The sequence below is a fragment of the Trachemys scripta genome, chromosome 3 (genome assembly GCF_013100865.1).
Source record: "Trachemys scripta elegans isolate TJP31775 chromosome 3, CAS_Tse_1.0, whole genome shotgun sequence".
In the NCBI taxonomy this organism is placed as follows: Eukaryota; Metazoa; Chordata; order Testudines; family Emydidae; genus Trachemys; species Trachemys scripta.
The window spans coordinates 44,603,588-44,627,128 of NC_048300.1; the positions used below are offsets into that span (position 1 = coordinate 44,603,588).

The following is a 23,541-nucleotide window of genomic DNA, read 5'->3' on the forward strand; positions in this document are numbered from 1 at the left end:
GCTGCAGGAGGTCTGGTCGGTATTAAGCCACCCTTCCTTCTTCACTCACCTTTGTCACCAGATGGACCCAGAAGATTAGCTGCAGTGTCTCTACCTTCCCAGGTCCTTAAAAGTACCCTTGGCTCTATCAAATCAGCCAATATGTGTATCATTGGCCCCAATGTAGACTGCATGAATTAGAAATTCTTCAGCCTTCGTAAGGGTATCCTCTGCTCCTCTTTTCATATTACTTCTCTTGGGATATCAGAGGCAGTATATAATCTAGTTATCTGAGTAAATGATGGCTTAAAACCTAGTCTTCAACCTTGCTCTATCTCTTTCCCACTGACGGTCCCTTCTGATGGTGCTTCTCTTTGTAATCTACCTAATTTGGTTTCTCTGGTTTCTTTCACAGGCTTCAGTTGCTTGTCAATGTTTCCTTGTCACCCAGGATGAAAAGCAGTGAGAACTTCATCCAGATAGTGTCCCCCTAGACTTTGCAGAAATAGAAGTACTGCACATCTTTGAATTAGCCAGCACTGGATCCTGCAGTAGCCATCTAATAGTCCAGCTGATGCCTTCAAGCAATGCTTCGAGTGGACTGGGCACAGCCACTCCACATGCCTCAAAGAAGTATTGTAAGGCTCACTTTATTACTGATTGTAAAGTGTTTTGAGACCCTTGGATGGAAGGTGCTATGTAAGTGTAAAGTATAATTATTAATGTTTCTTCTTTCCCAACTGAACTCCCTTGGGAAATCCCCTATCAGATAACTAGCTATGTTCTCTGACCCTCAGTAGCTCCACACTCTTATTTAAAATGACTCAAGTCTTCCTGTCAGGATCTTCCAAAACCCCACACAGAGCTTCCAAAAAAAAATCCCCAGTCAGAGCTAAAATACGTCTGGACTTTTTTATCTGGCGTTACCAATTGATGTACTTGGTGCTATTATTATGTAGCTACATAACATCCTCTGCAGCCAGCTGTAAATTGTGAAATAGCACTTTTTTGGCAGCACTCTCAAGACAGTCAGTTACTATTTGCATTGGTATTAAGCTCAAAGAATTTGCATTATCAACCCATAAAATAAAATGTATTCAAGTAGCGTTAGGATTATGTCACAAACCAAATCAGCAAAGGCATTGAAAGTAATGGCTAAAGGTTATTATTATCTCATCCTCTTATATTTAGGTGCGGCAGCACATACTGGATGTTGTAACGGTGCCCAGCAATTTGAGATCCTTGCAATAATCAGACACAGTAGCCCAAACACTTGACCAGGTCTTAGATTCCCCCCTGTAGAAGGCTGTGACATATGTACAGACTAGACAGTAGGTCATAGTGTTATTAAATGCAATGGTGTAGACAGCTTGTCCTTAGCTATAGTCACTGTACTTAAACATGTTGTTACATTAATTCATTTGCAAATTGATACCTGTAAAAATCTTACTATCACACACACAGTGGTAAATCACTCTCGGGCTGTATTTTCTATGAACAGCAGGTGGTGATCGTGTTCCCTCTGCTCACGACAGGCATCCTTCAAAGCTACTAGCTGTGAGCACTTGGTTGCTCAGGCATGCAGTTGTGTAAGGCAGGGAGCAGCCATCTTTATCTATCTTATCACACACACACTCCTCCAGAGCCACCTATGAGACTGGCAAGTCTCAAAAGACTAGATGGAATTCTTATGAGCTATGAGCTTGTTAAAAACACTTTTCTGCTTGTGGAGCAAGCACTGCAGCAAGGACTGACCCATGGCATCCTCATGTGGGAAATAAATCTCTTCTATTAGTAAGTACTGCTATTTTTTGGTTAATTGGTCCCCAATACTGTATAAGTTCCCTGCTGTCCATTGGCCAGACCATAGGAACTGAAAATGCGTCTCCTGGTGTTACATTACAGGGACCTGGTACTGTGGTGAGAGTCCAATGAGGCCTCCCACTCCTTTTCCCAAGCTGTTGCTTTCCTTGGACAATTAACACAGATGTGAATTTTAAAACCTAAGAGTAAAAATTCTGTTTGCAGTGCTATATGTTGTCCTAGTAGAATAATTTGCATTTGGGATGTTATTGACCAAAGCTTACTATATTTCTGTACTGTCCTCTTTTTTGGGGCCAGATGTTGACCTGAGCATCTTGCCCAAGCCCTGAGAGAACCTAGAATGGACTTTGCAACCCTGCTGCTAGTGTTCATGTGAATGTTGACAGACTTGTGGCCTGAACGGAATGTGCCTTGTGATGCTGCCTTAATGTCCAAGAGTCCTGCCTGTGAGATTGAGCTATTTCAGGAGGCTAGGTATAGAGCCACTATTTTTGTTGCTGTTCTTCTTAAAGAAATGAGTCCTGACAATGTTTTGAATAAATGGCATTCATGTATTAATTATGATGAGTCAAGGGGCAAGCTTGCACCTCCTAGTCATGCCAGAGCTCCATTTGATTAGTTCATTAACAGCAGATTTATGTAGCTTGTCGCTGCTGAAAATAAAAGTACTACAGCTGTATTAACACTTCCATTCAGTCTCCTTTTAGGCACTGAACTGTTCACTGTGACCATTGTTGTTATTCAAACTCATGAGCCATTGCTTAATGAAATTATTTCCCTTTACACCACTATTTTAATTAATTTTTTTTATTGTGACAATCTCTCATTGCTTGCTTTGTTAAATTCAGGATGCACATAGCAACAGCAGGACAGTTCAGGTGGTATAGCTACACAGGCAATGGAGAAGTGCCTTGAGCACTTCAGGTATCTTAGCTGCTGGGTGGAGTTGTAACACACTCCACCATTAATTTGAATATCTCCCTCAGAACTCGAGAGGATGTTTGTTCAATTGGCTAATGTCCTTTTAAAGATTTCAAGTGTGAACAGGATTGTGTGGGCAACACACATTAGTAACAACACCTAGGCGAGAGAGTGTTATGAACTTCAGGTTTCAGAGTAGCAGCCGTGTTAGTCTGTATCTGCAAAAAGAACAGGAGTACTAGTGGCACCTTAGAGACTAACAAATTTATTAGAGCATAAGCTTTCATGGACTACAGCCCACTTCTTCAGATGCATACAGAGTAGAATAAATATTGAGGAGATATATATACACACATACAGAGAGCATGAACAGGTGGGAGTTGTCTTACCAACTCTGAGAGGCCAATTAAGTAAGAGAAAAAAAACCTTTTGAAGTGATAATCAAGATAGCCTAGTACAGACAGTTTGATAAGAAGTGTGAGAATACTTACAAGGGGAGATAGATTCAATGTTTGTAATGGCTCAGCCATTCCCAGTCCTTGTTCAATCCTTTGTCGATTGTGTCTAGTTTGCATATCAATTCCAGCTCAGCAGTCTCTCGTTGGAGTCTGTTTTTGAAGTTTTTCTTTTGTAATATAGCCACCCGCAGGTCTATCATTGAATGACCAGACAGGTTAAAGTGTTCTCCCATTGTTTTTTGAGTATTATGATTCCTGATGTCAGATTTGTGTCCATTAATTCTTTTGCGTAGAGACTGTCCGGTTTGGCCAATGTACATGGCAGAGGGGCATTGCTGGCACATGATGGCATATATCACATTGGTAGATGTGCAGGTGAACGAGCCCCTGATGGTATGGCTGCTGTGATTAGGTCCTATGATGATGTCACTTGAATAGATATGTGGACAGAGTTGGCATCGGGGTTTGTTACAAGGATAGGTTCCTGGGTCAGTGGTTTTGTTCAGTGATGTGTGGTTGCTGGTGAGTATTTGCTTTAGGTTGGGGGGTTGTCTGTAAGCGAGGACAGGTCTGTCTCCCAAGATCTGTGAGAGTGAGGGATCATCTTTCAGGATAGGTTGTAGATCTCTGATGATGCGCTGGAGAGGTTTTAGTTGGGGGCTGAAGGTGACAGCTAGTGGTGTTCTGTTATTTTCTTTGTTGGGCCTGTCTTGTAGGAGGTGACTTCTGGGTACTCGTCTGGCTCTGTCAATCTGTTTTTTCACTTCAGCAGGTGGGTATTGTAGTTTTAAGAATGCTTGATAGAGATCTTGTAGGTGCTTGTCTCTATCTGAGGGATTGGAGCAAATGCGGTTATATCTTAGAGCTTGGCTGTAGACAATGGATCGTGTGGTGTGTCCTGGATGGAAGCTGGAGGCATGAAGGTAAGTGTAGCGGTCAGTAGGTTTCCGGTATAGGGTGGTATTTATGTGACCATCGTTTATTAGCATAGTAGTGTCCAGGAAATGGACTGCTTGTGTGGATTGATCTAGGCTGAGGTTGATGGTGGGATGGAAATTATTGAAATCATGGTGAAATTCCTCAAGGGCTTCTTTTCCATGGGTCTAGATGATGAAGATGTCATCAATGTAGCGCAAGTAGAGTAGGGGGTTAGGGGACGAGAGCTAAGGAAGCGTTGTTCTAAGTCAGCCATAAAAATGTTGGCATATTGTGGGGCCATGCGGGTACCCATAGCAGTGCCGCTGACTTGAAGGTATATATTGTGATTTTGTCCTCACCCACAACTATTTCACATTTGGGGACTGAAAAAGAGGTATTGTCACATAGTGTATATTTCATATGTGATTATACAAATGAGGTCCCTCTTGTCAAGCAAACCACAGATGTATTGTAAGCCAGGAACTCGACACTCAGCTTTTCAGTAAAGCTTGTCTTCCTATGATTTTTGGCATTCAAGCATCACACACTTGTCCAATGACGGCATAAGAGTGTATTTTGATAAAGAAAGAAAGAAATGCCATCCCAAGGAGTTTTAGTAGAATAAGTTCAAACAGGTTTAAAAGATTCAACAAGTGCAGAACAAATTAAATAGGATTAAACTTAGGACCTGATCCAAAGCACATTGAAGTCAATGGGAGTCTTTCCATTGACGTCAATGGGCTTTGGATGAGGCTTTAAACTACCTCATTCATGGTCCTTTGCATGTGCATGGATTTAAAATTAAACAGTGACTCACACAGAGTAAAAGATTATTTGACACATGCATTCCTATTATTGAAGTGTGGGTTTCTTTGTTGGGGGTGGAATTGTGTTTTAACACTCTTATTTTGTATATAAGGAACAAAGAATACAGTCCCTTTGTTCCAGTGTCCATAACAACCAAACTGATATTGCAAAATGTCACCCTTTGATCAACAGATAAGGAAAAATGTTAATACATAACACTGGATCCCCAATTTAATTACATACAAATGGACTGATTGTCCTCTCACTTAATACCTGTACAAATCAAGTATAACCCCATTTAAGTCAATGGAATTACACCAGGATAAAACTGGTGTGAGAGGAAAATCAGGTCCATTGTCTCTTGCATAAAATATACAATTAATAAAACGAGTGAAATGCCAGCTTGCTTGAGGGAGATTCCATGCCATATTTCAAAGATGACTTTGCCAGTGTTTGCCCCAATTACCACTGGTTAAAGCCCATATGAAAGGGAGTGGAAAGAGAAGGAAAGAGAAGACTGCAGCTCAGCATGGGGTGTCTGTGACCAAAGTTAGATGCTTGCTGTTGAGCAAGCAGATGTGGCTCAAGAGGCAAGTGTTGGCTGAAGTAGTTGAGCTTTATGCAAAAGGGAGCAAGAGGAGTTGGGAAAAGCTGATTTTGGCTTAAGGTATGAAGTTACCAGGTTTCACTTGAGGGAGAGGAGTACTTGTGGCACCTTAGAGACTAACAAATTTGAGCTTATGCTCAAATAAATTTGTTAGTGTCTAAGGTGCCACAAGTACTCCTGTTCTTTTTGCGAATACAGACTAACATGGCTGCAACTCTGAAACTTGAAGGAAAGTGAGAGGAAAAAGAACGAATCAAATGTGGTTCAACAGGGTAGTCTCTGGGGGCACCATAGGAAGAACTCAGCAGCACAGCAATCATGACAACTGCATTTGAAAATCCACAGGTCTTCTTCAAAGTTTCATTACCCATTTAATCAGAGCCCTTTCAGACTTAGCTGTGCCCCAACAGGCCCGTGTGGATATTGTCCCCCCAAATCATTCACACACAGTCCTGCTCTCTCATCAATGGCCAAATTTTATGTGGATGCCTGGAAGGCAACAGAACACCATCGGTACGTTGGGAGTGTTATTTGCATTTCAGAAGCAGAATGGGCAGGACATGCCTCTAGTCAGATGTTCAAATTAGAGCTGTGCTAATCATGGATTTTTGGTTTGCTGACAGTTGTAAAAAAATTGTGGGGAAAAATTGTTTTCAATCAACTCAAAATCAAAAATTTCCAGAATTTTTGGCAAATTGAAAAGTTGGAAAAAAATTCATTAAGGTTTCAGGACAAACAAAACATTTAATTCAACCTGAAATTAAACATTTGATTTTGATTTCAGGCATTTTAAAACTTAAAAAAAAAAAGGATATTTCTAAACAACAGGAAAAATCAAAACATTTAATTTAGAAAATGTCAAAATGAAATGTTTTGACTTTTTCAGAAATTTTTTTTTAGGGGTTGCTTGGTTTGGATTTTTTTTTTTAACCAAAATAATTTGCTGAAACAACATGAATCAATTAAAGTTTTATCAACCCGAGCCTGCACTTTTTTCTCAAAAAAAAGTTTCAGCTGACAAATTTCACCCAGCTATATTCAAACGTATAAAGTGGCGATAGAGTGTCCCACAGTGATTCCCACAGGCCCTTAGGGACTGTTGGCAATGTGTATTACAGCAGGCCAAGCACTGATTTGTGATGAGGATCCACAGTAGAGAAGATAAGGGGACAATATTTTCATAAAGTCACCTGCATGAATGAGTTGATATTTTATATAGGTCTATGTGACATGGCAGTCTTTGCCCTTTGGACCACTTGAAATCGCCTGGGCACTTCCACATTTGTAAGCATCACTGTGTTATTTACGGAGTCCTCTCCACCAGTTCACCAGTACAACCTCAGGCAGGGACATACAATTAGAAATAAACTTCCCCCATTGCCCACTCTCTGGGTAGGGAGAGGGAAAGATCTCCTCTTCTCGATATCCTGTCTCCTATGGCCCCCTTCCAGCCTTCCTCCCTTGCACTTTCTTCCCTCTCCTTTAACTGTTCCCAGCTGACGGGTTGATTGCTGTCATTGGGTATGTCTACACCGCGATCAGAAACCCCCCCCCCAAAACCCCAACACCCATGGCAGAGAGTCTCAGAGCCAAAGCTAAAAATTGCAGTGTAGGCACCGGGGCTCGGGTTGGAGCCTGGGCTCTCAGATCCTCGCCCTCATGGTTTCAGCGTCAGGGCTCCAGCCCGAGCTCCAATGCCTACACTGCAATTTTATAGCCCTGGAGCCCCAAATCCTCGAGCCCAAGTCATCTTGCCAGGGGCCAGCTGCAGCCATGCTGTCGAACTTTTATCCCAGTGTGAACATACCTATTAGCTTATCAGCTTCCTGCCTAATTAAGCCATTAAGCACGCATCCTCCCCAACCTTAAATCCACTCCAGGGGGTAGGAATAGTTAGTACCTTAGTGACCAGAACACTGGGTCAGCTCTAGGCTGCTAGCACTCTGGCACCGTCTATTTTAAATTACTCCCAGGGCCCTAATCCCACACTAATAGTAATAAATGCTTACCAATGCTTGTACTGCACCTAGCTCAATAGGACCAAATCCTGAAGAAGAAGAAGAAGAAGGGTCTTCTAGGAGTCTTGAGCACTACCAAAGTGCAAACAATAAGTAATACAACCTCTGGTGGAGTGGACTCAGTAAATAACAGTAGTGTTTACAAACATGAAGTGTCCTCTCTGTCATATAAGGATAATTACCTCAGAAGGCAGATCTGAGGCTAAATGTATTAGTGTTTGTGAGATGCTCAGTTAGTACAGTGATGAACACCATAGCAGAAAAATAAAACTAACAAAGATGTATTTTAAACATAGAAAATGCAAATATTTATAAAAGACTGTTTGAAGTGTTGTAGCCATGTTGATCCCAGGATCTTAGAGAAACAAGATGGGTGAGATAATATATTTTATTGGGCCAACTTCTGTTGGTGAAAGAAAGCTACTCAGAGGTCTTCTTTGGGTCTATCACAACATATGCTATACCTCATCCCGTACACTAAAATGCCCCAATAGCAACTATGTGGGTGAAGCCAAATAATCATTACACTCCAATTAATTCACACAGAAAAATGGTAAAAGACAAAAACACCATATCACTCATGGGCAAACACTTTTCAAAAAACCATCACTGCTTATCTGACCTCTCAGTCCTTGTCCTTAAAGGAAACCTGCACAACACCTTTAAAAGATGAGCCTGGGAGCTTAAACTCATAACTTTGTTAGACACTAAAAATCATGGTCTTAATAAAGACACCAGATTTATATCTGGTTACAACAATTTATATATGGTTACAAACCCACTACCCTTCGCCCCTCCTTGTTATCCTATGACTGGAGAAGTGTTATCGGGCCACTTCACCTTGGAATGTACTAACTACATATGCTAAACAATCTGTTCCACCTTGTATTTAGTTGCAGCACTCTGAATACCTTTCCCAGACCTGAAGAAGAGCTCTGTGTAAGCTTGAAAGCTTGTCTCTTTCACCAACAGAAGTTGGTCCAATAAAAGATAGTATCTCACCCACCTTGTATCTCTCTCTATATGAGACTGAAATTTTCCATCCTAAGAGTCACTGTGAAAACTGAGTGAAGAAAAACAAAGTAAACTGCAATCATTAAGAAAAAATATCTTTTAAAGTCAGTATTAATAATTCAGTGTAAGTAGCATAGGTAAGGGGTAGATATATATATTTTTTCTTTACATCATCCCTAGAAGTATTAAAAATAATCCACATGCTACATTTTATTAAATGTTTACATTTGTTTCTCAAAATTAACAAACAAAAAAACCCATAAATTCCTTTACATTCCAGAACAAAATCATGCTCATAAGTCAGCAGTAAGGTTTCACAAACGCTAGGTGCATGGCACTCTATTGAATGCAACCCAAAGCTAAACCTATGTCAGCTGGAATAATTTATATTTTGATCTGAATCCCTCAAATAACTCACTTTCTTAATTACTGTCTCCTCTGACAGTGAATCTTGTGAATACACAGTTAGCTTTAGACACTGCATGCGGGATGATGCTGTTGACAAATAGCGACATTATTTCATTACATTAAATCTTACCCTCAAACTAAGAGTTTTCTACCTCATTTGTCAATAAAAACCATTTACAGACTCCTACTGTCTGGCTGCACTATTGATCCAACTCCTGAACAGCAACTGATTAATCTGCAAATGACCATAATTTAAAAATATTCCTGATAAATCATGATAGTTCCATTCAGAGTTGCTCATTATTGTCATGTAAACAACCACCCACTTGTATCTGAATCTAAATAGATTTGCTGTAAAGCAGAATCAAGTCATTCAATCAAGGAAGAATTTGAAAGGCACCTAATCATCCCAATAAACTAATGTTTGTCATGAAAATTATGATGAATGATAAGAGTTAAATGTACACCACAAAGCTTTAGGCTTCACTTCATGACTTCCCCCATAGGTTTTTTTCAAATAGACATGTGTACTACAGTGTAACTGCAAACCTAGAAACTTCACTATGGTCTCTATGCTTCACACTATGACTACTTAGAACTTTATAGTGACAATGCTGAAAGGACTTAGATCCTCATATACTTCAAAAAGCACAGCTCCTTATTACCTGAGCTAATGAAGTATCTCCGTTAGCAGTATAAGGAATTTAACACACCTCTGAGCAGTTCTGATTGTATCCACTCAAGCCAGTGGTACACATACACTAACTAGTTAATTACAGGATTTCTTCTGAGTAGGATAAATTGTAGTAGAGGGAGTTTATACTTTTCCTGGAAATTTTTTTCAGAGAAAACGGTTCATATAGCCATAGTTTTTAAGGCTATAAGGGACCATTAGGTGATATAGTGTGACCTCTTTCAACAAAGGCCATAGAACTTCACCCATAGAACTTATGCCTGTAAAGCCCAAGAACTTATGTTTGATTAAAACATCTCTTCCAGAAGGGCATCTAGCCTTGATCTGAAGACATCGAGAAGTGGAGAATCCACCACTCTCCTTGGTAGTTTGTTCCAATGGTTAATCACTTATTGTCAAAAATTGTGCCTCATTAATAATTTAAATTTGTCTGGCTTAACTTCATTTCCAGGCGTTAGTTCTTGTTATGCCTTTCTCCACAGGTTAAAGATCCCTTTAGTATCTCATACTTTTTCCTTGTAAAGGTTCTTAAATGTGGGCACCAGAGCTGGATACAGTATGTATCATTCTCAACAATATTGTACGCAGAGGTAAAAATCACCTCCTTATTTCTACTCACTATTCCCCTCTTCACACTTCCAAGAATCACATTAGCCTTTTTGCCACAGCATTGCACTGGGAGCTTATGTTAAGTTGTTTGTCCACTATGACCCCTAAATACTTTTCAGTGTCACTGTTTTCCAGGGTACAGTCAGCATTCTTTGATTCTAGATATATGATCTTGCATTTGACTGTTAAGTTAAATATATGCAATTTGCAAGTACCTTAGACTCTGGATGATAGCACAGGTCTCCACAGATGTTTTCATGTATCTTACATTCCAGTGATAGGCATGGTCTATTGCTTTGGTTCATTGGTAGCTGCTGGGCTGCAGTACACCTCCGCCAGGCTTTACGTAAGAGATCATATCCAAGAATAATGCCATTTGGTTGTCCTGGTGATGCCCAGTCAATTTGCAGAGATCTACAGTAAATAGAATAATTAATGTCTGGTACAACAATTAATTTAATATTCCTATTTTTAGTTGCGCTTCTGCTGACATTCACATTAATTTAGAAGTCTCCAGCAGTTTCTTTTTATATTAGTCATATGGGTGGAATTATTTAAAATGTCAAAAATCCCCATCTAAATTGTCAAATTAACAAAATCTTTAATAGCCAAAAAAGTAGCAAACTAGGAAAATTTGATAATATTTGGGAAAATGAACTCCTTGTATGGACTGGACAAAGCACCTAAAAACTTAGAGATATAAAAGACCAATTAGATCATCCAGTCTAGGTATCTGCTAACATAAGATTTATCCTTACAGAACATTTTCTAGCATTTTGTCCAGTTTAATATAGAATAAGTCAGACCCTGGCAGGGGAATGGATTAGAAGACCTAATACAGTAGATACTTCCTATCTCCAGCTTCTATGACTCTAGGATGTACTGTAGCATTGGGTAGTAGCACCATTGCCAAAGTTGAGATAGACATTCCATTGTAAACCAATCTTTTAATTTGTTAATAACTTTCACAAAATAATTCCTTTTGGTCTGAAATGTCTTCTAATTGTTCCCTCCTCATTGGAGAATTAAAGAAGACCAAAAACAATGTGCCCTTTGAGTTAGATAAGAATGAAAAAATATGCATCTTTTTTCTGCGTTAGCAAAATTGTTTGGTTTTATCTTTTTGGTGGTCACATAACTCAACATGATGAATTTTAAAAACTTCAGACTTAGAATGTGGCTCAGTAAGCAATATTCTTCTTTCTAAGTTTGAACTTCTTTCATTCAGAAATAAAGCTAGAAGTGAAAAAAGAGTGTGTATAGCATGAAGGATTCAAGGCTCCTGGATCTCCCATGTGAAAGGTGTGATTCTGCACTATATCCAACATAGTGCCTACAAGGCACAATCCAGTCCTTGGTTTCAATATTAAGCACCAGACTATCCAGTTTAGAAGAGAATGAATTTTATATACAGATAGGAGGACTAAAGGAAAAAAATCAGTCTAGTCTGTAGAACACTGGTCACCATTAAAAGCCATGAGTATTGTCTCCAGGATCAGACCCAGCATTACTAAAAACAGCATTTTATTTTTTCAAAGGAAAGATCTCAAAATTGTCACTAAAAAGAATAAGAACACCCTCTCCCCTAAAATATTTCGTATTAAAACATTTTCACATGGATATTTAGAATTAAAATGTTATTAATTTAAAGTTTCATATTCTAGCACAATTATGATCACCACTTTACATGTATTTAGGCTGTTTTGTGTTTCTCTCACTGTACATCAGGTGACATTCTCACTTAGGTAATAGATTGAAGTGCAGGATTACTGCTACATACCAGTCCTCCTATCTGTATATAAAATTGTCTAGTACTTACTATTCCCACAATACATTTTTTTTAAAATCTCCATAGCCCAATTACACAGCTACTGTCAGAATGCCAGTGACATCATAAATTAGCATTAATTTAAACCAAGACAGTTACACTCAAACAACAGCAGCTGAGATAAACTTTGACATCTTAACAGAATAAAAATAACAGCGCACTATTATTTCACTTCCTTGAGGTATAAACAGAGGAACACACATAGCAATATGCATCTGCAGAGAGAGAATTAATGTCACCTATGAAGGAATAACTTCATAGGTGACTTGTAGAGTCACCATTATTATTCTGAGGTCTTCATCTGACTCACTGAATTAATTCCACATTCTGTAGATGGCTATTTTGTATTCACTGCATATTCAACTATCAAAAAAACCCTCCCTACACTCAAGTAACATTCCTGGGTCTGCTTTAAACCCACAAAAACAGGAAAATATACAGAGAAAGCTGAAGAGGGGAGAAGAAAAGAAAAGAAAGAAAGGCTAGTACTTCAATCTCTATTCATACCATTGTGACTCTCTTCCAGTCTTTGCACACTGCAGTACCATGGCAAAGCCAACATTTCTAGCCATACTGCTGAATGATTTTGTGTTTGAGAGTTTCACTCAGACCCTTGGGGTAAATTTTCAAAGCACTGTGCAGGGTTTTACAGGTTTGCAAGTCACATTTCTCACTAAAGTCAATCGGAATCACATGTCTAAAACCTCGTACAATGGTTTGAGCATTTTACATCTTATATAGGGCTCAATGTATGCTACTGTGTAAAAAGCAAGCACGTTATTATTATTCTATTTACACAGATACAACTAGAGCTAAGTGAATATTATTTAAAATAACTCTGCAAATACTTGCCCAAATTCTTTAATACATTTGTTTTAGCCATGCTCATGCCCTTCAGTGTGTCCTTTTCAGGTGAAATGTACCCCTGTCCAGAGGACCAGGACAAGGACTATGCACCACTTAAGATAGATTTATATTCAGCAGGGTCTGCATAGGACTTACGCTGCACATAAGCTTTGTGTTTGTGTAACAAATGTCACCTTGGCCAACACATTAGAGACTGAACTGGGGGCCTCCACAGCTATAGATTCTAGAGTGTCCACTGCTTGAGCTAAAGAGCCAGACTCTGTAGTTGGGAGCTGTAATAGAATCACATCCTCTGGATTGGCACAGACAGGGATGCCAATCTCTGTGGTTTACACATTTCCTCTGGACAGAGGAAACTCATCCCAAGCAGCTGAGGTCCAGGAGAGTTCAGCCCCCACTTATATAACAGCTGTCATCTTTGCTAACACACTAAGGATCGAACCAGGGACCCATGCTTTATGGGAGATATAGTCCAGCTGGGGAGCCTGACCGATAGAAGAGAACCTTGACATGAGGCACCAGAACTACAACTCCCAGGAGGCACTGAAGCACCTCAGGAGGACATATTAATTTCAAACTGACCTCAACAACATGTTTTGATTAGTTCATTGAAACATTTTGATTCAGGAATGTTGAAATATTTCATTTTAATCAGAAATGTTTAATCAGACATTTCTGAATCAAACATTTTCAGAATTTTCCATTCTACAAATATTTCAATACTGTATTTCAACTTTTTGTCCCGATAGAGAATAAAACAAAATTTTGAAATACCTGAATTTTGATCAGCTCTAGTTATTAAGAGTTTGATTATTATAGTATCAACAACCCCAAGGATCCAAAAATCATAAGCCAGCCCCACCCATGCCCAAAATCATAAGTTTGTCTTAAACATTATGAGATTTAAAAATAAGTAATTTGGGGGTTCTGATGTTAGAGTCTTTAGGGTTCATATTTTAAGCTTTTCTCCTCAAGGATGAGGGCTAGACATTTACTTAAAAAAAAATCTTAGATTCTCACACAAGCAACTGACTTCGGGAGTGGGAGGCTTAAGAAAAATACCAAAAATTATGAGATTCACAATAAAATGGTAAAAGATGGGAACACTATTACCAGTAATGATCATTGGAGCAAATAAATTTCTAATTAGGGATCACATATATTGAATTATTGTCTCTCTACCACCACTTCTTCATAGCATAGGGAGTCTTTTGTATCAAGGACAACAGAACTTAGATATTTAGGGACACAGTATGACACACAATAACCAAGACACAGACTTGCTGGGACTGGGAATCAGGTAAATAGTGCTTTGCTCCTTAAGAGCTACAGGTTATAAGTGCTATACAGCTAAGTATTTATTATTAGAGAATTTTTAGCTTGAAGATCACAGATCCTCAGGATAATTCTTACTCATTTGTCATGGTCTGGATTTATGCAATAGCTCTATAATCCACATGTGCACCTGTAAGTTCTGCTTCCCCCAAAAGCACCTAAGGGGCTTTTCATTTCTTTCAGACAGCTCTGAGGATTTCTCTGTAGTGTAGCCCCTAGCCCTCAGGCTCCTTATCACAGCCACCAACCTCTTAGTTCAGAACAGGATAGAACCCCCAATAGGGTTCATCTGCACTGTCCCTTACTTGTCTGGAGTGGTCAGAGTTGTTATTAAGCAACACAGCCATTACGTACTTTTCTGGAAGGCTGAGTTTATCACCTTTGAAACACAAGGAAGAAAGAAAGAAATCTGTTTTTTTAAAAAACAAAAACTTATTTTCAAAACAGAGAAAGTGATTAGTCCACTACCCAAACCAGTAGTCATCTGGAAAGTGCATGGCATGGTGAGAGAAGAGCTGCATGCGTCTAGTACTGAAATTAAATGCTCTCACATAGGGATTAATCCTGAGCTCCTTACTCAGGCAAACTGCACCCTTGATTGCAATGGGAATTATGACTGAATAAGAACTGAGAAAAAACTGAACAAGGAGTTCATGAATGGGTTCCATACCATTTTGTGTTTCAAGACTGGCATTAAAAAAATGAATAAATATTGGACTGTAACATTTTGTACCAAGTTTCAGCCTGAAGCTGAGTTACTGTTGGGGGTGGTGGGGAAAGAAGGTATTCATATTGGTGATGGTGGTATAACCTTCATTAGAACAGCCTGGATAGAGCTGCTATCAGAAAGACTTCTAAAAAGTCGGTGGGTGAAATTATAATTTATGTCATACAACACCTGGAGGCAAATTTGAAAACAATTATTTGTGAATGCTACAAAGACATTATCCTACAGCTTTCTCATCAATAATACAGCTCCCGAAACGGATTCAGAAAGTGGAGAAACTGCCAGGGTTCCAATTAAAGACAATAAACTGCATGATCTGTGCTATATCTCATCCTTCTCATGAGCCTATACTCTAGAAATGCCCTTTTTTGTCTGTTGGCAGATACATATTAAAATGTCCTTTTGTTTATACAAACTGGAATTTTCCCCCTAAGCTTATTCCTATATGGAGGATAAATAAGCAAAATTCATATTCAGTCCAGCACCTGCTGAAGCTGTCAGCTGCTGTGTTTGTCATATTTCAATCAAAGCTGAAGCCAGCCAGCCATTTTTATACTGCACAGTCCCTACATACTCGAGGACCAGAATTAATGAATTAGCTATTGATTAAATTCCACTCTAGCAAATCCACCGTGGCAAATAAATGAACTACCCGGGGCACATGTAGGCCACGGCCAGACATGTCCGGGCAATCGATCAGTAGTTAGTATTCTTTTGGGATATAAGAACAGCTGATGATAATATGACATGTAGGGAAAGGCAATGTAGAAACAGTCTGTTTCTGGCTGAACAGATTATAAAATTGGAAGGTATTTCTGATCTTTTTGCACTCATGTGTTATGACATATTTAGTTTGTAAATAATAGCAGAAACACACATAAGTGTTTGCAGTACAGACAATACAGACAAAGGCATACATAAAGTTAAAGCCAAGGGCAAAAGATGAGATCCTGAATTGAGTTCTTATCATCAAACAAGCTTTGACTGTATCTGTATGTGTGACAGAAAAATAGCAAGCTTAATTTCACCCAATGATTACCTTATTCAGAGACAAATATAGAATTCAAGGAAAATGTAGAAATGATTAACAGCAAACAGAAATTCCTTTTAAATATTGGGAGAGTAAATCCATTCTGCTGACCATTTCTGAAGGCTTAGATATTAGATTTTAGTTATTTAAAAGATAATGTTGTTGTTTCTGCAAAAGAAACATCGCTAACAGGCCCTCCATGCCCAGAAGTGTAATAAAATCACACCAACAATAACATACATGCAGGAGGCTGTTTTATGGTTGGTGTAATTTTGATAAATGTTTTGGCACTGTATGTCCATTAGTTATAGCCTCTCCTTTGGAAAATGTTCGTTTCCACCATGGTTCTTTTAAAGAAAAAATTACCATGTATGTCACTACGTGGCTGCCTCTGGAATCTGCCAGCCTGGCACTATTATTACTGTTGAGAAGTTTGTCCATGAGTGGGGGAGAGAGGCAGAGGAGATGCAGATTGCAAACAGACAGGAGGCACAGACACACACACACACACCTTTTAAGATGGTTTATTAATTCTTATTGTCATGATGTGTGACTGTTTCTCTCACAGTTACCTTAGCTTCCATTATCAGTGTCAAATGGTTCTTTTCCACATTCATTCCCCTCCCCTTACCGAACAGTAAGTTTGATGATTTTCATTCTCCCACGTACCTTAATTTAGCTGCCTTACATTTATATTGCCTCTTATTCAGTAATATCACAAACTGATGACCAATAACCGGTACATGCAGCCAGCTAAACATGAGAGGTTTTTTTTTAGTAGCTCAGCTGGCCATAACTCTAATAGCAAAAATGACCATCACTAGCAAAGAAATTAGGAAGATCTTAAACTATATTTTAATTTTTCTAATGCTCCTTATTCTGAAATGAAGGAACATATCCTCAAATTATATTTTTCACTGTGGCTACAAGTAGTTGTGACTTAAGAAAAACAAATACAGTACAGTACCTTGGACTGAGAACGTGTATTATGGGTGCTGACAGCTCATTTGGCTCATCTTCCACAGTTGTAATTTGGGTTTTATTGCTTTTCACACAAGCGTACGCTGTGCAGACTTCAACCTTGGTGCAAAAGAATGATACTTGTAAAAATCCAGTTGCAGAAGTTAATTAACACTGTTACTTGTTTAGCCTTCCTGCCCCCCTTAAAGTAGTTTTTCCTCCCGATCACTGAATTCTACATAACCAGGAAAATTTAATTTTAAGATAAGTGCTCAGATATTGTGCTCTTTTATTGTCCTGGGTATGACTATATTTATATATCTGGTGCTAACTTCTGCTCTCAGTTACACAGGAGTCAATACAGTTACTGCAGGTTTGTATTGATGTTCGTAACAGTAGACTCTGGCACATCATGTTGAGAAACAGTATGGACTAGGAGATCAAAAACTTCTAAATTCTCATTTTGACTCTCATCTCTTGCCTGGCCTAAAACAAGTCACTTTGCCTTCCAGTGTCTATCAGGTTCTTCTCTGTAAAACGTGGGCAATTTTACCTCATAAGGATGTTTATTTTATGTTTGTACTGTACTTTGAAGATGAAAAATCCTATACAAACAATATTTTTTGCTATTAAAAATCTCACAAGAAAATAACCACCTACTCCTTCAGTTCCTGAGACGAATCTAAATAGATAGAAGAAAGATGACAAGTGAAGAATGGTAATGTCACCCCTACATTAGCAACAGAGAGGTCATGCAATACACAGCAGCAGAAACAAACAAGAGCTCATACATGAAGATAAGCCGTCAGACAGACACACATCCAGATAATGTTGTTTCCAAGGTGCATGGTGGGGAGGGGGAAATGATACATCCAAAGAAGATCCCAGCTGAATAGTCTGATTTTACCTAGTAGATTGTTCTGAACGTTGGCCCAATACAAAGATTGGGAAAGCTGAAGTGCTACAGAGGAAAACAATTAATATTGCAAGCAACAGAAGGTGGCTATGGTATATTAATACTAAGAGTCCATAAGTGTGGCAGTACTCTGAATTTGCATTACCATTGACAAATGTGCTTCCAAGAAGCATTGGGAAAGTCATATGTGTATTCATGGATGGAGGTTTGCTGTTACAGAGGGGCTGGAACATAGAAATCTGTTATGGAGTGCCTGTCTGTGACGTTTATTTATGGCACGTAGTAACTGGATGCAAAATTTAGAACAGAGTATACATGACTACTACTAAGACCTTTCCATACATAGCGCAACCTAAGTCTGGAATAGTTACAATTAGGAGCCAGCAAACTGCGCTTTCTAAAGTGTATCAATACAATTCACTAAATAGATAAATATTTGTTTTTCCTTGAACTTATATTCTAGGAAATGCCTACAGCATTTTGACTTTTGATAGCTATCTGAAGAGAAGGAGTCAGAGACAGACAGAAAGAAAAAGATGTCGCTCTCAACAGCATAAGAAAGTACCATTATGATTTCATGGCTCAGTGCTGCTTCCTCCACAGAAAGAGGAGGGGGAAAAAGATGATAAAAGGATGACAAATGCAATATCATTATTTCTCTGTGCTGATATATTATGCATGCCTGATGTTTCTAAAACAATTGCAATTTTCTTTTAATGAGTAGGAGTAGACTCTTTTCCTCCTTGTAATATATATATACTGGGGCTTTGCTAATGTCATAGCATATGGAATTTAGGTGAAATCAAATGGAGTTCTGAGGGTGAAAAGAGGAAATTTGAAAATTGTATATGGCCCCAAAATTATGCTGAAAATAAATGTGTGTGTGTAAAAATATATGTCTACAAATACATATATAAACCAATCTATACTGTCTCTAATATTATATAATAGTAATAAATAATATATATATTATTTGTGTATTAGTATTTTTTAAATAAAGATACAAACATTCATGGCATGTATTCATCTCTTTATTGACTCATAGAAATGTAGAGAGAGAGAGAGAGAGTCACTTCCAGCCCTGTATCCATACAGACGTGTGTGTCCCTATATTCACAATTCTGCCCTGAACCACACATATTTTATGTAAAATTAATACAAGTTGCACAGCCTGCAAAACAAAATTGTTCTGACCTGTATATTGTATATAGTGAATGGAGACAAGTCTCCTAAAAGAAAGGACCCAGGTTCGTTCATTCCAGTCTTGTACTGCTTATTATTTACATAGATAGAATACTCTGTGACAACACCATTTGGGTTTGAAGGCGATGTCCAGATGACACGTACAGCTGTACTGTTGATGATGACAACCTCTGGAGGGAACATGCCCTCAGGCTCTAGAAATAAAGGAAGAAACTGAATAAACTCCAGCTGTCTCTGTAAAAGCACTTGTTTAACCAAATGCAGATTAGTATTTAGGTTTAGCAAAGGGTTCACTGCTTATCTGCTTTCCTCTGATGAAGTTATCACAGTCTGTAGTTCTCTGTAAATTGGCTTATTATACTCTCAGTTAGAAACCATGAGAGTTGGTGGTAAAATGCTTTATACCACCAGCATAGTGTTAATCTTCAATGGTATGTGACCAGTGGGATATGATGATAAATTATTCACCCATCTGTACTGCCAACACACAGTTATTATTTTTATGCCCCCCATCCCCTCTCAAAAAAGATGCAATTTTGCTTTTCAAGCAAAAACTAACACAAAAATACACTGCGTCTGGTGGAACGTGACAAATTCTTTGATGTTCTGAGCCTTGTAAGTCAAGCAATATGAAGTAATATGCAATATTGTCATTATGTAAATGGTTTTGAATGTTGATTACTATAGGCAATGATGAAGTCTAATGCTAAAAAAAAAAAACTTCCTTAGCGTTAAATTACACAATTATTAAAGCATGTCAGAAATAACTATGCAAAGACCTATTTTTATCCTAGGAGCCCATCTTAACCAGTTGAAAAATTGCCCTTGCGATCAATTCTATTTTATAAACAAAAGGTGCTGACCTTTGGCATCACCAAGGAAATGGAATCCTCACTTAAAGTGCTTTGCTAATGACCTGGAACTCTTGCTTCTGAGATAATGATATTATAATGTTTATAATGAGACTTTATAAAGCCAAAAAGATTAGAAAGACCATTCCAAACACATTTCAGATTCACAAGTGTTTTTTTCTCTCCCCCGCCAGCCAACTGGCTTGGAAATGACTCATAGGGAAATTTTCTCAGAGGCTGAACTTGCACCTTACATTTCTGGTGACTCAGAAAAGGTCCTGCATTTGACTGTCATGTCAAAAGCACACCGCTTCACAGAGCAAATCTTTTTAAAAACCATTAATTGTTTTTAAATTTCACCATTTATTGACATGAACTCCATTCCAAATATAGTGTACATAGATCGTAGTACACAAAGGAAGATGAGAACAAACTGGGTTAATATACGCTATTAGAGCTTTGTGCTTCTGTCTCAGTGGGACATTTTATTGATCTGCCACTTGATGACAACTAGCACTTAAGCATTTTAGCGTTTTAGCCCTTTTTCCTTTTATACCGGAAATTTTTATAATGAAAGGATGACTGATCTCAACCCAAACAAAAATCAATCAATTTCATTCTCATATTTTAAGCCAAGCTGCTTTCAGGCTGAACCAACCTCCATCTGAAGTAGTCACGTGTACCACTTCACTGTTGATGCTGTGGACGCCATTGAAAACTTGAACAAAAACCTGATACTCTGTGCTGGGATGCAAGTCGCCAATGACAGCATAGTTTACATTGGCCTGGATGCTCTGAGAATTGTTATACGTAGTGGAGTTCCAGAAGAGGATATAATATTCAACATCTCCTTGCAAATCTTGCAGTTCTGGGAAAGAAAGAAACATCAATAAATGTCTGGGAGATTAAAGGGGACACATTCAGTAGATTTCTGTTATTAAATGGAAAATACATGTTCTTATCAATGGAATTTGTTTTGCCGACTAAACAATGTTCCTTGATATCTACCCTTATTAAAAACACTACAGTATTCTTCAGAAATTGCCCCAATATAAATAGAAATAACAGTATTCTTCCCTACTTGCCCCAAACTTTCCTTGCTTGATTTTGCATCTTTACTTATACTGGTATATACTAGTATATTTCTCTGTGAATAGCCCCATCAAAATTAATAAGACTCCCTGTGGAATAAGGTACTAATTAATAGCCAGTCATTCTCAGTATATTTTCCCTCTAATTACTCTATTGTTAGAGTCTAATAGAAGGATATCAGGGCAAGTTATCTTCACGTCTTCCTAGGTACTGACAAACCAAGAGAATGATTTAAAAATGAATATTACAAAAATAAGAAACATTATAGGGAGACAGAATAGTTAATCTGCGTAGTGTAACATATTTAGCAATGAAATAAGATGATAATGCAACAAGGCTTTCTATTAATGACCCTCACTTGATGTTTAACCTTTGCATTCACAAACAGATACCTGGGAAATTTTTTAAGTATGAATGAAAATAAAACCAGATTGCATTACCTACATGTGGAAGGTCAGAGGTTCAGATTACTAAGGTAATGAAACTTCAGTGAGCTGCTTCAGATCTATTACGTTTGTCAGGTTTTATAAGCATGCTTACTTCAGGCATGCAATTATAAAACAAAGAGCCTGTATTTATTGAGCATCGCCAGTCAGTCCTTACAAAATCATTTGCATGTAAGGCATGAAGTTTACCACTACTGTAATGGTAGGTCTTCATGTTAAGAGGCAGAACATAAGTGAATAAGTAGACAGACAGATTTTCACTCATCCTGAAGGAATGTGTAAATCCTCATACAAAGGGATGAAAATATACACAAAGATAACAGAACATTGTGTACTCTTTCTTTATAGGTTTTAAAGAACCTCCACAGGCTTAAATTTTCTCTTTTTCTCCACCCCTCATTAAAATAATGTATAGTAAAAAGAAATGCGACTTCCATGTTCTTTCCGCTTCCGTTAGGGCCCTTTCAGAGACAGTGAGTGCAACAGTTGATCAGGATAAGGATTTTGTTTCTTGACAGTGCAATGCAGATCACCAGAACTGATGACAGGTTAAGATTTAATTAACGTAATAAATACTAAGTTCACTTACTTGGTTTTGACCATTCCACTTCTATTGCCGTATGATTAAGAGTTCGCACAGTGAGGCTACTCCCCTTCTCCGGAAATCCTGCTAATGTAGTAGCAATCACTTCCTCACTTGATGTATATCCTACCTCATTGTGTACTATGAGTTTATACTCGTATGTTGTGTACCTAAGACATTTTTAAAATAATAATTACAAAAGAAGAAAATATGTATTTTATCACAGACATACAAAACATTTAGCATTGTCCTTCCAGCTGTGTCAAACAAAGCTTGCTTTTTCTCAAAAGCTACCTTGTTGCATTATTTCAGCATATACAAAATCTATAATAGAATCGTTGTGTGTTTGGTAGAAAGACTTGGCTAACACTAACATGCTAACAAATACAAAATACCATATTTCATTTCCTTATATTTATTATTTCTGGGGTGGTGTGACATTATTACTCAATTCAGGATGTAATTACAGCAATGGCAAATTCCCAAAGTTTGGATCCAAATTTAATCCAATGAGGCTTCCCCCGCCCCCTTTTCGGAAATTCAATGTCAAATTCCCGAATCTCGCTTGTGATAGCTATTCTTCATACACCCGCTGTCCTGCAATAACCCTCCCAAAACATAACAAAGAAATCAGTGGGAGTTAGGCACCTAAATACCTTTGAAGATCTGGGCCAGGGGCTAGCGACTAAGATTGCAAACCCAGTTCATAATTTCCTCCAGAACTGTACTCTGACATATTCAGCATATGCATGAGGTATTGTCAGAAGCCAACTGTATATTTAATAGAGGAAATAACTATCACACCATAGTTTCTTCTGCTGTTCAAAAGATGTCAATATATATACATGTAGGATTTTGTAATCGGTTATTTGTATTATAAAAACAAGAAAACAATTAAAATCAGAAAAAGATAGGATACTCTAATCCAACCCTTGATTTTAGTAACATCACTATGAAATATACTTCTATCAACATGATAGTGGAACTTACAGTAAATACGCAATATGTGGAGGCTGCATTGGAAAAATATGAATTTCCTGTGCTCTTTTTCTCTACTGTGTCATGTTATTTAATACAGATACCAGGCCAGATTTTGAAAACACCTTGGCATTCACCAACTCTCATTTAGGCACCTAAATAAATAGCCACATTTTCAAAAGAGCTGAGCCCTCAGCAGCTCCTATTGAAAAGCAGGGGTGCAAGTGGGTGCTGAGACCTTTTGAAAATCTATTTCGTTTAGGTGCCCAAATGAAAGCTGAGCTATTTTGAAAATCTGACCCTAGTTGTGGTGATGAGCACTTTTGAAAAGCTGGTGCAACATCTGATACTATCAGTGCATTTAGGGTGACCAGATGTCCCGATTTTATAGGGACAGTCCCGATTTTGGGGGCTTTTTCTTATATAGGCACCTATTACCCCCCACCCCGTCCCGATTTTTCACACTTG

At 38.2% G+C, this 23,541-nt stretch overlaps 1 protein-coding gene across 1 annotated transcript in view; it reads right to left on the minus strand.

Annotated features, from left to right (window-relative positions):
- The window catches only part of USH2A (usherin), a 548,586-nt gene that overhangs the window by 135,565 nt on the left and 389,480 nt on the right, over positions 1-23,541 (minus strand). The window contains exons 43-47 of the mRNA XM_034764482.1: positions 22,102-22,265; positions 20,633-20,842; positions 19,115-19,317; positions 17,012-17,124; positions 10,473-10,671 (exon numbers count right to left, since the gene is read on the minus strand). Of these exons, the coding sequence (XP_034620373.1) occupies positions 10,473-10,671; positions 17,012-17,124; positions 19,115-19,317; positions 20,633-20,842; positions 22,102-22,265 (889 nt within the window). The remainder of the gene's footprint in view (positions 1-10,472; positions 10,672-17,011; positions 17,125-19,114; positions 19,318-20,632; positions 20,843-22,101; positions 22,266-23,541) is intronic.